This window comes from Corylus avellana, chromosome 6, assembly GCF_965113065.1.
Source record: "Corylus avellana chromosome 6, dhCorAvel1.hap1.2, whole genome shotgun sequence".
Lineage (NCBI taxonomy): Eukaryota > Viridiplantae > Streptophyta > Magnoliopsida > Fagales > Betulaceae > Corylus > Corylus avellana.
This window is the reverse complement of record NC_142495.1, coordinates 15,471,987-15,489,651: the sequence shown is the minus strand read 5'-3', so window position 1 is coordinate 15,489,651 and position 17,665 is coordinate 15,471,987. Positions and strand designations below refer to the sequence as shown.

Genomic DNA, 17,665 nt, shown 5'->3' with positions numbered 1-17,665 from the left:
TGCTCAATTGGGAAAATGTCATTTCATGGTTCAACAAGGCATTGTATTGGGTCACTCTAATTCAAGAAAGGGCATTGAGGTAGATAAGGCTAAGATTGACATCATCTCCAAACTTCCTCCGCCTCTAACAGTGAAGGGGGTGAGGAGTTTTCTTGGACATGCCAGGTTTTATAGAAGGTTCATCAAGGATTTTTCCAAGATCTCTAGACCTCTCTGTGCATTGCTAGGGAAGGAGGGCAAGTTTGAATGGACTACAGAATGCATGACTACCTTCAACAAACTGAAAAAGCTGCTCACATCTGCACCAATAATGAGGGCACCTGATTGGAGTCTACCATTTGAGCTCATGTACAATGCCAATGACTTTGCCGTGGGAGCTGTCTTGGGTCAAAGAATCAATAAGGTACCTCATGCCGTATATTATGCTTCTAGAACATTGAATGATGCTCAGCTAAATTATTCAACCATTAAGAAAGAATTATTAGCTGTCATATTTGCTTTGGAGAAGTTTAGATCATGCCTAATTGGCTCAAAGGTCATTGTATTCACTGATCATGCAGCTTTGAGATATTTGTTTGCTAAGAAGGATGCAAAGCCAAGATTGATCAGATGGGTATTATTACTGCAAGAGTTTGACCTTGAGATCATAGATAAGAAGGGCAGTGAGAATGTAGTTGCAGATCACCTATCCAGACTACTTCATGAGGAAGAAGGCAATGAGCTTCCATTGAATGAACAATTTCCAGATGAGCAATTATTTGCAGTTGAGGCCTAACTTCCATGGTATGCAGACATTGTGAATTATATAACAGCCAAGGTTTTTCCTCCAGGTATGTCTAGTCAAGAAAGGAAGAGATTGATGTCTATATCTAGACAATACCATTGGGATGACCCCTATCTGTTCAAATTCTGCATTGATCCAATCATCAGAAGGTGTGTCTCAGAAGAAGAGCATTGGAGCATTCTGCAGCATTGTCATCAGTTTGCTTGTGGAGGACACTTTGGGGCCAAGAGAACAGCACTTAAGGTATTACAATCTAGTTTCTATTGGCCTAATGTATTTAAGGATGCCTTTTTGTTTTGCAGCTCTTGTGATAAATGCCAAAGGACAGGTAACATCTCATCCAGAAATCAAATGCCACTGCAAAATATTCTAGTTGTAGAGCTTTTCGATGTTTGGGGTATTGATTTCATGGGACCATTTCCTAACTCATTCGGTTATGTATATATTCTTGTGGGTGTGGATCATGTGTCTAAATGGGTCGAGGTTGTCCCCTGAAGGACTAATGATCACAAAGTGGTTGTGAAGTTTTTGTAGGAAAACATCTTTGCTCGATTTGGAACACCTAGGGCAATCATTAGTGATGGGGGGAGCCACTTTAACAACTATGCATTTACCTCTGTGATGAAGAAGTATGGCATCACTCATAAGGTTGGCACTCCATACCATCCCCAAACCAATGGCCAAGTGGAGATCAGCAACAGAGAAATCAAAGGTATCCTTGAAAGAACAGTGAACCCCAATAGGAAGGATTGATCACTACACTTAAATGATGCACTATGGGCTTATAGGACTGCTTACAAGACACCTATCGGTATGTCTCCATATCGTTTGGTTTTTGGAAAAGCATGTAATCTACCAATGGAATTGGAACACAAAGCGTATTGGGCCATCAAGAAGTTTAACTTCGATATGAGGCAAGCTGGTGACAAGAGGAAGCTCCAACTAAATGAACTGGAGGAACTGAGGCAGGATGCATATGAGAGTGCCAGGCTCTACAGGACAGAACTAAAGCATACCATGACAAGCAACTGGTCAGGAAGGGGTTTCAAGTAGGACAGAAGGTTTTGATCTATAACTCAAGATTGAAACTCTTTCCTGGAAAGCTTAAGTCAAGATGGTCTGGGCCTTGCATTGTCACACAAGTATTTCCTCATGGAGCTTTGGAGGTTCACAACCCCCAGACCGACCTATCCTTCAAAGTCAATCGACACAGAGTCAAGCCATACATTGAAACAAACTTTGCACCAAGAGATCAAGATTTGGCATCACAAGACTTGGCACTTTAGTCTCTCCAATATGCTGCACCACCATCTGGAGCGTCTACTTCTGGACAACACTGAGAGGGGACCGCCGTCTGGCTGAAGATGTAAAACTTAGCGCTCATGGGAGGCACCCCACATTATATCCTTTTATTTTGTATTGTTTTACTTTATGTTGTGTTTTTATTTTATTTTGGTGTTTTTTTTTTTTTTTTTTTATTTTTTTTTTTTTTTTTTATAATTAGTTATGTTTTTCATTTTGTTACTGCGATCGATCGTACCCAGTATGTGATTGAGCGCAGGTCTCCATTTGTGGGTTCAACACACTCTGTTAGTGCGATCGAACGTACTATGTGTGTGATCGAGCGCACTTGGGCAGCACTCCATAATTATCTTTTTATTTTGTTTTATTCAATTTTTATTTAGTTTTAGTTTTGTTCCTTTTTACTTGTTTGTGTGTTTTCGTATTTTGTAGGGACAAGTGTGCTTCACTTCAAGTTTGGGGGTGTGCTATGAGCCATACTTTCCAAGATCATATTGACCAGCTCTCGGGTACACTCTTTCATTTACTTAGACACATTGGGGACAATGTGTCAATTAAGTTTGGGGGTATGGGCACACATGTTCACACACACTTCTTTGTCCCAGTTTCTTGTTATTTGTTTTGTGTGCTATTTGTTTATTTAAGGAAAAAAAAAATTGCATGCTCATGTTTGCCCTAAATTTTAGGTTGATCTAAAAGAATTGTGATTTGAATTCATCAGTGAGCTTAAAATTTTGAACACATGATCTGATGAGTGAATCTGTTAGTTTGGTTACTTGTTTAGGACAGTTGAAAAATCACATGTTTGATCTGACCACACAAGCACATTAGCACATAATTTGTGAGGAATGACATGAAGTCTGATATGTGTGTTTTTGCATCTTGGATGAAATTGGATGACTTATTAGATGACACTTTTGGCATATTTGAAAAAAAAAAAAAAAAAAAAAAAAAAAGGAAAAGTGAAATAAATGATCATTGATGGCTTTTCACTAAGTAACTGGACCTCTTACCTCAAAGCATTGAGTGTTCACATCAAAAGGTGAAAATTTTGGATTTGATCAATGTCATGGTTAGTTGGTTTTGTAGCCTTTTTGACTTGAGTTAGTAGGTTCTTAGGGGTATCTCTACACCTAATGCCCTAAAACCATCTGGTTTGGGAGTCATTGACTTAACACTCGCTACAAGGGTCAAATAGAGAGCTTAAGGGAACCAAAATTGCACAACCTGACAAAAAAAAAAAAAAAAAATATGCCCGTGTGTCATTCTAATAGGAATTTCATTGAAGTCTAAGATAAAGAGACATTGCATATTGGAAAGATTTGGAAACCTCATAATTTTGTACTAATTCACTATACACAAATTTTTAAACTTGTGATGATTTAGCATGTCCTTTGTAAGTAATTGCACTTTTAGATTCCAATTCGTTGTGAAGATGGAGTTCATCTTTTTAAGCTTACTAATAAATGAAAATCACGATCTTGAAGTGATGCTTAACTTTTTGGAATAACATGAACTATGCATGATGTTTGTGGGTAACATTACTGGAAAACCCTCACGAGACTTCACTCGTCCACTAGGGAATTCCTAGTGGTTTAAAAGGCTTGTTGCATACGCTAAATGCAATCGTACATCCCACGAAAGATGAATTTATCTTTTGTCTTCTGTTTTTTTCTCATTCTTGTTTTCAGTTTTGTATTGCTAAGAGACTAGCAATATGTAAGTTTGGCGGTGTGATAAGTGCTGAAATATTCATATTTTCAGCCTTTAACTTGAATGTTTTAATCCTTTGGTTTTAGTTAATTAGGTCATTTTAATTCATTTTTGCGTTTTTCATATTTTTACAGGCTTTTGGAAGAAAATGAAGTAAAACTAGGTGATTTGGGCTCAAAGAGATAAGATGGAGAAAATTGGAGCTCCCTGACACTGCGATCGAGCGCAATACCCGAGAGAACACAGCACAAAGCAGGCTAGGAGCGATCGAGCACATGCTAGAAGAAGGATCGATTGCAGACCTACGATTGAGCGCACACGGGCTGCGATCGATTGCACCCATGCGCGTGAGACACATCAAGTGGCGGCTAAAGTGTCACTCTTTCCATATTAGGGTTTTCCAACTCCCAATTGTAATAGGGCTCAAAACCCTACGAAATCCCTAGGTTTATTACTTTGTCTAGGACTTTTAAAACCTATAAATAGACCCTTAAGCCTCTAGAATTGAGATGCCTGGGAAGGAGAAGGGGAGGAGCTCTTGAAGTTCAAGTCTCGGGTTTCTTCTTTTCTTTTCTTTTATGAAGATGTTTAACATCAACTCTATGTGTAGCTAATTTATTTAGTAGGGCTAGATTGAAGCCCTAGTTATGTTTGTTTAATATTTCAATATTGGCGCCTTTGTGATGATCTTGTTATGATATCTAACTTGATTAATACCTAGTTTCATGAATTCCTCATATGTGTGTGCCTGATTAACATGTGCATGTGGTATGGACTAGTTAGTTAGATCAATTTGGATGATCGAGTCCTGGGTTTAACATAAGTAACAAAAGTAATCCACACCGGATTCTTGGGTTAATCAACATGGGGAACCGGGAATAGACACCCATGCCCTAGGCCTCATGTGTTTGTCGATTTCCACAATTTTTATGCTTCCTTAAAGAACAACTTAATAGACACCCATGCTAAATCCTTTAAGAAATAAAAGAATTAGAGTAGACACCCATGCCTAATTCGTTGCTTAGGAAAATCAATAGCTTAAGGAGTAGACACCAATGCCCTTAGGTTGACAAACATTAGATATTCATAACATGATCAAAATATTGGCATATTGATATATTAGCTAAATATAATTAGCGGTGGATATCAAAACCCTACCTTTTTATCATTATCAACTTAATCCAATCTTTGTTTTAGTTTACTTTTGGAATTGATTTTAAGCAAGATTCAGCAATCCTCGTGGGAATGATTCCGTATTTCCACACTATACTGCTGTGTTGACCTCGTGCACTTGCGGGTAAAACACACAATTATTTGCCTATTAATTTAGGTAGGTAATTGTGAACAATAGATACAAAGTTTTGCGTAATTGTTGATAAAGCTCGTGATGAGTCAATGAAGGAGCAAATGGCTATAGTTTTAAGATTTGTTGATAAGAATGGCTTTGTGCGAGAACGCTTTTTTGGACTTGTTCATGTCTTTGATACTGCGGCATTAACCTTAAAAAAAGGTATATATTCCGTATTGTCTAAACATTAACTAAACATTCAAAATATTCGAGGGCAGGGATATAATGGCGCAAGTAATATGCGAGGGGGGTGGAATGGGTTGCAAGCTTTGGTTTCAAATGATTGCCCATATGCCTACTACATTCAATGTTTCGCACATCGTTTGCAATTGGCATTAGTGGAGGCATCAAAAGAAGTCATTTATGTTCATCAATTTTTTACCAAATTAAATATTGTTGTCAATTTTGTTTGTGCCTCATGCAATCGGTATGAAGAATTGCGGGTTGCCCAAACTGCTGAAAATGCTTACATGATTGCAATTGATGAGATTGAGAGTGGAAGGGGACTTAATCAAATTAGTACGCTACAACGACCTGGAGATACACGTTGGAGTTCTCACTTGAGATCAATTTCTAACTTGATCAAAATATATAGTCCAGCTTGTGAAGTTATTGTTAAAATCATTGATGTGGGAACTTCGGTGGTGTTTGGCAAAGGTGTTGGCCTAGCCTAGACACTGTAGATTCTCAGTATAGGTGCATTTAATAAAATAACCATCATGAACCTGATGTAGAATTACCCTATTAGCCTTCACTTTCTTTCTTTTTGTTTTTCAGCGCTCTCGATTACCCTCCAGCTCCTTCACTTTCTTTCCTCCCTGTCTTCTCCTTCATAACTTGAGCAAACTGACCCTTGCGAGCCTTGTGAGCCCGTTTCACCCCCTACCTCCAAAACGATATTGATAAACACCAATGAACGGATAAACCTCTGAAACCAAACCCAAAAATTGATTTTATATATATATATATATATATATAGTGAGTCTCATCAGAAATGGGTTCTCAAAATTCACAACCAACAACCAAATATAGAAAGATATATATATATATATATATATATATATATATATATATATAGAAAGATATATATATATAGAAAGATATATATATATCTTTCTATATTTGGTTGTTGGTTGTGAATTTTGAGAACCCATTTCTGATGAGACTCTGAGTGATGAAACCCACTGCCCAAAATTCCTTCTTTTTCGAGTTTCTCTGAGGGGAAGGAACCCATTTGGTCCTCCTTTAAGCCAGAGTACTTGAAGAAGCAACCATGGTTGCTATGTTCACCAATACCCACTCACCCCCTTTCGGTTTCTTCAAATTTTTGCTTCGCCAAGTTTCTCTATCGGCGCCGCCTTCTCGAGTCTGCACTCACTTCACTTCTCGTAGAAGGTTTATTTTTCATCCTCACAGTTCCTGTAGGTGAACCTAAGCCTATATTTGGTTTCTGCTCTCTTTGGTTGCGGAGAAAAATGTGTGTGAAACAAGAAGAAACAATGGGGAAAAGATGATGGACATGAAGCTAGCGCGCGGGTGGGGGGGATGCCTGGGCTGATGTGTGGGATTTTCTGTGGAAAAAATTCAATAACTAAGGGGGGCAATATGGTCAAAAGGGTGACAAATTTTGAGGTTGAAAAATCTGATGCAGTCGGTCAATAGGTCAATGGTGAACAGTGTCTGGGCTATTGCCTTTGCCAAACAGACCCTTCTTCTTCCCAACGAGCAGAAGCCGATTCAGTTCATCAGGTAATGACTTCATTTGAATTTGTATTTATTTTACATCTCATGAAAGAAACTATGCAGATCACCGATCATCTATGTCAAGCATTGCAATCCAAATCTCAAGACATTTTAAGTGTCATGCATCTTGTTTCATCCATTAAAAGGTGTATCCAACAATATAGAGATGATAAATGGGAAGTTTTACTTACCAAAGTAAAGTTGTTTTGCAATAAATGCAACATAGATGTTCTAGATATGAATGCCGATTATGTTGAGAGAAGAGATCGAGCTCACAATCAACAAGCTGACTTTACAATTGAGCATCATTATCGCGTGGATATTTTTTGTACTGCAATAGATTCTCAATTGCAAGAATTAAATCGCCGGTTTAGTGAGCATGCAGTGAAGTTGCTTATCCTCGGCTCGACACTTGATCCTCGAGCTGTGCGCGAGTCTTTTAGAATTAATGATATTTGTCAGTTGGTAAATAAGTTTTATCCGCAAGACTTTACCGATCTTGAAAAAGAACAGTTGGAAATAGAACTTCACCATTATGAGCATAATATAGTTCAAGATTCAAGTTTTCAAGGATTGTTAAATATTTCCGAATTATGTCAATGGTTGGTTAGAACCGGAAAATCAACCATCTACCAACTTGTTTTTCGAGTTGTTGTGTTTCTGCTTACTCTTCTCGTTTCTACCGCAACTACAGAACGAGCGTTTTCAGCTATGAATATCATCAAAACTAGGCTTCGCAACAAAATTGAAGATAAGTTTCTGACGGATTCTCTGATGTTGTACATCGAAAAAGAAATTGTTGCGACACTTAGTACAGATTCAATCATAGATGTTTTTTGGGATATGCGAACACGACGGGTTCTATTTTGATAGTTGTTTGAGCTAAAATTTGAAATGTTTTATGACACAACTATCTATGTATTTTTTTCTTCGTATGTTTATCTTTTTGTTAAAACTGAATTGGAGTTTTTTTAATTTTTTAATTTTTTTTTTTGTATACATTACTTTATGTATTTTGAATTTATACCTCAGTCCCCCCATCAAACTTTTTGGATCCATCCCTGCCTATACCATATGATTATATCATATGATATAATGATATTATAGCATATTTCTTATTATTGACTATATTATAGTGTATTTCTTATTATTGTATATATTGTATATTTGACTATAATAATATCATATATATTGTATATTTGTTATATGTGTGTATATATATAAATAAAAAATAAAAAAGAAGTTATATAGTATATTTGTTATTATTGACTATATATTGTTATTTATTACATAATAAAAAATATATGAGTCGAGCCTTATACGAGCATGCTCACGAGCAAAATGAGAGTAAAATTGGTGGTTTTTTATTTTTGGGTCAGGGCAAATGGGTAGTTTTTTTTTTTTGGGGGGGGGGAGGGGGGGGCAATGGCCTTTATTTATATATACCTAAACCTTTCTTTTTTTTTTTTTTTTTTTTTTTTTTTTTTTAGGAATTGGGGAGAGGCCAGGGCCATGCCTCTCCTCCCTAAATTCCTCTTTACTCATAAGTGTGTTTACGAGCCTAACTGATTCGAGCTGAACTTGTTTCGTTTAATATTCGAGCCAAGATTTATGTTTACGAAATAACTCATTTAATAATCAAGTTGAGTTTATACGAGCCAATCCCGAGTAGCTTTCATCGCTCGCTTACACCCCTAATTTTAACTACTGTGATGATTCTTGGTAAATGTTTTGATTGTAATGATTAATGTTGATAAAATTTTAATGTTTCTACTGCTTAGTATCTTCTTTTTTAGAAGTAGAGATTCTTGAGTCTTGTTACTCACATGATAAGGCTGGGAGATGAATTTTACAGTAATTGATTATCATTGAATTTTTATCAAATGATGATTTTAAAAATTATCTAATTTTTAGAGTTACACAAAAATGACACAAGAATGTCTTTTAAAATTATTTGATAGTATATAAAGGTTAAGTGTGATTTTTTTTTTTTTTTTTAATTAGTTAACATAAGAGGCCCCCAAGCATCGGCAGTAAACGACGAGACTCGTCCAGAGCAGAAATGCATAGCACCGTACAGCGTTGTCGAAGAGCAAGAGCACCTTCCTTTCTTTGGAGAGAAAATTTCACATCAAGTGCGTGGCACTATACAGTTGTGTCGCAACGTTCTCCTACTCATCGTCACACATTAGTACACCGTGGACTCTCGCTACGTATCAGAAGATTGAAATCCAAATAGCACCACCACTGAAATAATACGCTACTCCGCACTGGATCTCTCCCTCCCAAAACCACTCCGCAAAAATAATTATTACGTGGCGGGAAAATGTTAGCCTGCATTGATCTCGTAAAAACTCTGCTGCATTCTGACAACAACTATACCCTTTGATTCTGCCACGTCATCAATCAGAACCAAGCCGCCAAGATGGAGAAATCTCAAACGATCCGAAGCGTAGAACCAGCATTCGCCTAAAATACAGAGTTCCGCGGCGAATAACCCCTTCCCTCGAACCATCTTCGTGTCCTACAAATTCACCACCTCCATGAATTCACGCTAGCAGCCTAGCACTCTCGACCTTGCCTTTTCTCTCTTTAAGTTTCTGTCGTTTTGTATATAATTCGATCGAAACCCTCGATTAGGACTGGAGTCCCTCGGATCTTGAAACTCGAGCTCTTCAGATTCGTGCGATATTCTGATCCGAGAGCCAAAAATGCCGGCGGTGTACGGAGCTCGGTTGACGACGTTCGAAGACGCCGAGAAGGAGAGCGAGTACGGTTACGTCCGTAAGGTCCGTACGATTATTATTATTATTTTTTTCCCGATCGAACTTTGTGTGACTGAACTGGATGCTGAGTTTGAGTTTGAGAACGATTGGATCGGCTGCGGACAGTTTCTTGATTGATTTGGTTATTAGAGTGTTATCGTTTCAGATAAAAATTATGCGAATTATTCAAATTGTTTAGTCTGTTATCATTTTGGGTAAAAAATGATCAGATCGAGTCGTTCGCCTGTGAGAGATCTGATCATGTGGCTGAGAAAAAGGGGGAGGGAAGTGACATATTTGCCATGTGGTGTTTGGAGATTTGGATGAACTTTGAGAGAAGTAATAATTTGGGAATTAGAGCTTAGATGTTGCATAGGATACTTTTGTTGTTTCAGCATTGTCTTTGAATGGGGATTTCATGCTTTTGGAAGCTAGATTACGTTTTCAATGGGAATTTCGAGTGGGCTTGTTTGTTTGTTTTTGCTTTTCCCTTTGCGAGACTCTGAGTCATCAGTTGTCTGAAATTTTTAGTATTCTATATTTTGATGTTTCCATTTGTCTGTGTAACCTAGTTCTCTGACCCTAAAAGGTCTTAAGAATTTTACAGACAAGTAATGTATTAGGTAATCATGTACCTCTTCTTTCTTTTTATAATTTTGAGATTCTTTTGGGAGCTATGCAGGGAATCGATTGATTTATTATAGTAGAAGACTGAAAGAAGATGTAAACTATGATTAATAGTGTTATTACCATTTGAATTTGTTACTCTATATTAGGTGTAATGGATTTAGCTTTTATACCTATGTTTTCACATTCACAAACCAGTTTATTTACGATGGTTAGTTTTCCAAAATTGATTTGGTTGTCACTGCTGGTATTACTCGTTCATTGTCTTAAATTTTTTGTTGGTAATTGGTTAAGTTTGCAGTTATTTTGTTGGCTTGTCAGTTACATTGGATCTTTCTCTAATCATACAGAAATGTAATACAACTGCCTTGGATAACCTAAAAAATACCGATTTATGTTATGCACTGATTATTTGACAGGTATCTGGCCCAGTCGTTGTCGCAGATGGCATGGCAGGGGCTGCTATGTATGAGCTTGTCCGTGTTGGACATGATAATCTTATTGGTGAGATCATTCGGTTGGAAGGAGATTCTGCTACTATCCAAGGTCTGTGTCGACTCATAATGATCTTCCTATTGTAATTCTTTCTTTCCTGCATCATCATTTGCTTTTTATGCTCTGTTGTAACTATTGATGTCTATCTGCCCCTCTTACCAAATAAATTACATACTTTTTTTATATGGTAAGATTTGGTTTTAATTTATCTTATTAAATAAATTAAGAAAAAAAAAAGTGATAGTAAGAATAATAGTAGTAAGATCATTCTCACTCTCATCATCGTCGTCATCATCATCATCAATATGGTTGACAGAACATATATGAGGCATTAGAATTGATGAGAAACTTTGTACCTATCTTATTTCAGTTTATGAGGAGACAGCTGGGTTGATGGTGAATGATCCTGTTCTACGGACACACAAGGTGAATCTAGTTTTTGTATGTTTACTGCATCTTCTGATGATTGTGTTGAAAGCATCAGCTAACAAATGCGATGTATACTTTACAGCCTTTATCTGTGGAGTTGGGACCTGGAATATTGGGAAATATTTTTGATGGCATTCAGGTCTGTCTAAAACTCTATTTGCATCTTAAATATGATATCTTAGTTAATTTATAATTTTACTTCAGATTTAAGTGTACTTTCTCCTAGCAATCCTTTTGAATTTTACCATTGCAGGCACAAAAGAGTTTTTTTTCCCTTGTTGTAATTTGTATTTCTAATTGAAACAGAGGCCTTTGAAAACTATTGCAAAAATTTCTGGTGATGTCTATATCCCTCGGGGAGTCTCTGTTCCAGCTCTTGACAAAGATATACTTTGGGAGTTTCAGCCTAAAAAATTAGGTAGGTTTTTGAAAATCTAATTATAGTTGTTTAATTCCAGTTAGAAATTATTATTGATTTGATTTTGTTTGATTATTGTAAAACTCAATGTCATTCACTGTTGGCAGGCGAGGGAGATCTTGTAACAGGCGGTGACTTGTATGCTGTGAGTTGTCCAGAATTAATCCTTTTTTTTTTTTTTTTTTGGTGTGTGTGTGTAAAAGAACTGTTTAAATTGGTACTTGAATCTGTTCATTTCCTTTTTCTTCTAAGCCCTATCAATGATATATTTCCAATGCAGACCGTCTTTGAGAACAGTCTAATGCAACATCATGTTGCTCTTCCCCCTGACGCAATGGGAAAAATTACTTACATTGCATCACCTGGTCAATATTCACTGAAGGTTTGTCTGTCTAATTTCTTTAGCATGCTATCTTGTGCACCTTCTAGGCCATCATCATTGTAAAGATAAATTTATTCTGAATTATTTTGCAGTGATTGTGTGGGTATTATTCATTCGGCTCTTTATCTGCATCTTTTTGTGATACTGGAAGATATCTCTTAACATATATGAGGATATTTTTTCAAACCATCTATTTGTATTTTCAGGGGCTTTTTCTGGTTGTCTTGAACTTGACCAAAGGATAGTAAAGGAGTATATGTATGCATGTGTGTGCACACGCTCACAAACTCGAAATCTTCGAATAAAAATTTATGGTGTGCTAAACTTGAGCGACCAATGTAGTTGTGCTGTATGCTAAACTTGTAATGCCACAACTTGTATGATCTGAGAGATGGGTGGCATTGAACATTCTATTAAGTCTCTTAATTTTTTGTAGTGTCTGAGTATCTGCGTTTCATAATTTAACAAATAAGTTCAACTCTTAAGCCTTCTTTTGACTTCTTTCTTTAGGCATGCAATTTATTGACTTTTTCAAAATGTATGTGCAGGATACTGTCTTAGAGCTTGAGTTCCAAGGTGTCAAAAAGCAATTTACTATGCTTCAGGTTTCTAAATTGTTCTTTTGGCTATACTTTGTGGTTGTAGCTTCATTCTACTATTCAACTCATGTATCTTTTGTTGTACTTCACCCTTATGCAGACTTGGCCTGTACGTACACCAAGGCCTGTTGCATCAAAACTCGCTGCTGATACCCCTCTACTTACCGGGCAGGTCTGGAAATGTATTGTTAGTTGCTTTGTCCATAGATTTTTAATTGAGAACTGTGCATGTCTGATGAGTTTGTTTCATTTCAGCGTGTTCTTGATGCCCTTTTCCCCTCGGTTCTTGGTGGGACGTGTGCCATACCTGGGGCTTTTGGGTGTGGAAAAACCGTCATTAGTCAAGCTCTTTCTAAGGTGTATTTCTCTTTGATCTATTGAGGCGCTCTCTGTGTCCATTCTTCATTCTCGAAAATGTTTCCCCATTTGTTGAGTTGCTAATGTACTTTTTATATGTGCAGTACTCTAACTCTGATACTGTGGTTTACGTTGGTTGTGGGGAACGAGGAAATGAAATGGCAGAGGTCTGTATTTTCTTACTTTGATCATTAATCAATCATTTTTCTTGTTTTGGAGTTTATCAATCCAGTATTACCAAATTTTCAGGTTCTTATGGACTTTCCTCAATTGACAATGACATTGCCTGATGGCCGTGAAGAATCTGTTATGAAGCGTACGACACTTGTGGCCAACACTTCGAACATGCCAGTGGCTGCTCGTGAGGCTTCAATTTATACAGGTATTCCTATTGGACCCCTCATAACCTCTATTTTGTCCTGCTTGTTAAGGTTTGACACTGAGTAATTTGTTCTGTATATGCAACATATGTCATAATCTTCATGTCCTCTATTATTCTGGTGCAATATTTCATCCAATTTACATGAAGATAGATTTCAAGCATGCATTCATTATTTTTTCTGTGACTTTGTTTTGAATGGCTATTGTAGATAGGAAGGTGCTATTTGAACATTGTATTATTTGCTCTCAAATATTATGTCTTTCTGTATTTATTAGTTTATTAGTGGATTCATTAAATTTAGTCCTTATAAGCTCTTTTTGCATCTCCATACTGTGCATATTTGAACATGGATGTGCTAAGTAGGAAAAAATAATATCCAAAAGGTTCATTTTATGTGGCTGCTGTTACTGGTCTTGTAAAGGAAGTGAACCACTTACTGAAGGCATTTTTCTGACAGTTTTTCAACTTATGGCTGCGAATTATCAGGAATCACAATAGCTGAATATTTTAGAGATATGGGCTACAATGTTAGCATGATGGCAGATTCAACATCTCGGTGGGCAGAAGCATTGCGTGAAATATCTGGGCGGCTGGTTAGTTTTTGTCAATTAATTTTTAACTCATACAACAGGAGTTCATTGCCTTGTTTTTTGAAGTAATCAATTCAATGCTTCATTTAGCACTTGTTCATAATGCTTTATTAATCCTGTAGTGTTAGTACTAATTGTTGGTTCACTACTAATCCTAGATCATTGAAAGGACTCTGTTTTTGGAATCTGTCACTCACTCTCTCTCTCTTACTTTCTCTTTCTCAAGTTATGAAGAATGATTTGAAACATCCTTTGAGCAAGTGAAATCATGTTTTATCTATTATTTGTTACGCTTTGTTTGGGTTGAGATGTAGCTCAGTACTTCTAATGTCATTCTGGAGGTAGCTATTCCTTTTTACCCCACATTACTTGTCTTAGTTTCATGATTGAGAGGCCGTTCAAACCTTTAGTCTTACCTTTAGGGTGGTAGTGTCCATTTTCATATTGTTAATTTGAGGTATATTTCACCAACGTAAGATTAAATGATTGTATCCGTCATGGCAGCGGTTTAACTTTTTAGCCAACTTTCTTATCTGTTTTTCTGGGTGGTCATAAATGAGTTTTAAGTATTTCTTTGCCTTAGCCTTAATGTGTGAAAGTGGTTTAAGAGATGTGATTTATTGTATTTTATGCACTGCTCAGGTTGGATATTGTATTTCCTTCTACTTCCTTGGTCTACTTTAATGGTCATTGTCTTGGTTTCTCATGCAGGCTGAAATGCCTGCTGATAGTGGATATCCTGCCTACCTCGCTGCACGTTTGGCATCATTTTATGAACGTGCTGGTAAAGTAAAATGTCTTGGTAGTCCAGAACGTACTGGTAGTGTTACAATTGTTGGTGCTGTTTCTCCCCCTGGAGGTGATTTCTCCGATCCTGTGACATCTGCCACCCTTAGCATCGTCCAGGTAAAAGATTTTAATGTGGTTTCAGCATATCACATATTAGTTTCTTTCAGGCATGTTGCTGAAGTTTGGAGCTGTAAATGTGGCAAATCCACAATTTTGAGACCATTAATATAGCCTTACATAGTTAGGTTTCACTAATTGATTCAAATGTTCCACTTATATCATTTGTAGCAAGTTACTTTTGAGAAATGTGCAAGCCTGATGCAGGCAGGGTTTCTCCCTTCATCTTCATGCAGATGCATGAGTTTTGTTTGCACGGAAGAATTTAAATTTCTTGTAGTCAATCTACTAGTTTGGTTGATTTGATTTTGCTTTTTGCAGGTTTTCTGGGGTTTGGACAAAAAACTTGCCCAGAGGAAACATTTTCCTTCTGTAAACTGGCTTATTTCCTATTCGAAGTACTCATCGGTGTGTTCTTAAACTATTTCCTCTTCTCATGCATAAATAACAAATTCCTGCTAGTCCTATCCATATATTGAAATTTTTCTCATGTTTCAGGCTTTGGAGTCTTTCTATGAGCAATTTGATCCAGATTTTATTAACATCAGGACAAAGGCCCGTGAGGTGTTGCAAAGAGAAGATGACCTGAATGAAATTGTCCAAGTATGCCTTCTCTTTGTCTCTGTCTCTCTTTGTTGATTAAGTAAAAGTTTAGACATATGCAGCCCGGTACACTTTGCCTTTGGCTTCAAATGAATCTCAAAAAAACTACAAAGCAACTCAATTAACTGTACTACAGATATACAGAATCCAAGGGCTTCTAACCTTGCAGAATATTCTCTGATGTGCACAACCTTGTTTAAGTTGGATGGAGCTCATTGCCTTTTGGCAAGAATGAAATTTACGTTGATGCATTAATCACTAAAAAAGCTCTCTCGTTAATTCCAACCTTATGATTACCTATGCTCTTCTGAATACAATTTTCTTGATTCTCAATACAATTTGCTGCTGTGAAGCCTAAGCTCTTGTAAAATTTGATTGTTTTGCTCCATCCAAATGTGATAAACTGAGGCTGCCAAAGCTGCTCTTATCTTGCAAATAAGCTTGCTGCCTTTGAGTTGCCCATATGAGCTTTTCTGCCCATCCACCAATGCTCTTCCTCATCTTTTCATTTGTCCTGGTTTTCTTTTACTTGGGGATTAAAGAAAGAGAAGCAAACCATATACTTTTAACTGTTTATAGACATGATATTAGTGGATGTTTCAGAGGTCCTTGAAATCTGAGAGCTGAAATCACTAAGATAAAGTTGGCTAATTACATTTGGCATACAAAGTAGTGCGAGTGATGTGGACTTCAGCTTGACAGACTTACATAGGCCACAAAGATATTCCATCCTATTTCTGGGCCAAACCAAATAGAATATCCATTATTGCTTTTATTTGGAGCAAAGCATGAAAACCAATTCAAATTGCGTCTTTTATTAATTACTAAACACCTGTTACTATCGGGTTTTTGCAGCTTGTAGGAAAGGATGCTTTAGCTGAAGGAGACAAGATTACCCTAGAGACTGCTAAGCTTTTGAGGGAAGACTATCTTGCTCAGAATGCTTTTACTCCGTAAGTCCCGGCTTTACTAGTTATCTGTCTAAAATATGTCCTGAATGTTTACTCTAATACATGACATGTTAGCCTTTACCTCATTTTGTAAGTGATTATCTTTTTGGCTGTCTACAGATATGACAAATTCTGCCCTTTCTACAAGTCTGTTTGGATGATGCGCAACATTATCCATTTTTATAATTTGGCCAATCAGGTAGATTTTTGTTTGCTTAATTTCTTTTATTTCCTCTTAAGTGCTGATCTACTCCTTCAATCATGTTCAATGGATTGTATTTGGTTGATTGAAGATTTTTCCCCCTGTTCACAAAAGGATTTCTCTCTCTCTCTCTCTCTGTGAGTTGACACAAATGATTGGAGCATAAGGCAATATGGTTTAATGTAGTGCTGACAATAATGTGCAGGCGGTGGAGAGAGCAGCTGGTATGGATGGTCAAAAGATAAGTTACAGCCTTATCAAACATCGATTGGGAGATCTGTTTTACCGTCTAGTGTAAGTAATAATGGCGTTAAAATAAAGAGGAGATTGTGTTTTGAGAAGGAGGTCTTAATCTGCTGATTATGAACATGACAGGTCCCAGAAATTTGAGGATCCAGCTGAAGGAGAATCAGTTCTTGTTGGTAAATTCAAGAAGCTACATGAGGACCTGAGTGACGGTTTCCGCAACCTTGAAGACGAAACTCGGTAATTAAAATTCCCAGGGGATGATTTTTTGAGTGGCAGTAATGATCTCTGGAATGACAACACTTTTGTATGGGAGAATGAGAGCGTTGTTTAGCTTTATGTGCAGCCAAGGTGCGAAGTGCTTTTTTCTTCTTTTTTTGGGCATTTGTAGCTATTATTATTATTATTATTATTATTATGTATTCCAGTGATAGATTCCCTTGATATTTATTGATAATAAGAAAACGATACACTCTGCTTGTTCCTCTCTGTTTCTCTTTGTATTAAGCAATAAGAGTTGTATTTTGGTGTTAATGAATATTTCAGTCTTTGTGCTTTTTCTACGCAAATATATGGCAAGTAGAAGAGTCGTTACTCTTTTTTTTGTTGCTTTTCCATCCAAAGTCCCCCGCAATAGGTTCTCTTAACATTTCTTTATATCATTAAAATAATTTTTTTTTTTTTTTTTTTTTTTGTTGCCTCGTCAACATCTCTCGTCTCCGCTAGCCAGCATATGGGATCTATGTGGGTCTGTTCATTCCTGGGAAAAGGATTTATGGGATCTATGAGAGTTTGTTCATCCTTGGGAGAAGGATGAATATGGG

At 36.9% G+C, this 17,665-nt stretch overlaps 2 protein-coding genes across 2 annotated transcripts; both read left to right on the top strand.

Moving 5' to 3' along the window:
* Window positions 1–6,813: 6,813 nt before the first annotated feature.
* LOC148584928 (uncharacterized) lies at window positions 6,814–7,760 on the top strand. The gene is made up of 2 exons (XM_088517588.1): window positions 6,814–6,896; window positions 7,037–7,760. Exons 1-2 carry the CDS (start codon window positions 6,814–6,816, stop codon window positions 7,758–7,760), a joined length of 807 nt encoding a protein of 268 aa, XP_088373714.1.
* A 1,654-nt stretch (window positions 7,761–9,414) lies between these two features.
* On the top strand, window positions 9,415–17,326 carry LOC132186441 (V-type proton ATPase catalytic subunit A). Its single transcript, XM_059600417.2, has 20 exons — window positions 9,415–9,679; window positions 10,702–10,828; window positions 11,148–11,203; window positions 11,289–11,345; window positions 11,513–11,624; window positions 11,732–11,769; window positions 11,905–12,006; window positions 12,555–12,611; window positions 12,706–12,777; window positions 12,861–12,962; window positions 13,067–13,129; window positions 13,212–13,344; window positions 13,831–13,937; window positions 14,646–14,840; window positions 15,162–15,248; window positions 15,339–15,443; window positions 16,299–16,396; window positions 16,514–16,592; window positions 16,801–16,889; window positions 16,971–17,326. The coding sequence occupies exons 1-20, from the start codon at window positions 9,602–9,604 to the stop codon at window positions 17,083–17,085; spliced, it is 1,872 nt and encodes a 623-aa protein (XP_059456400.1). The 5' UTR covers window positions 9,415–9,601; the 3' UTR covers window positions 17,086–17,326.
* Window positions 17,327–17,665: the final 339 nt, after the last annotated feature.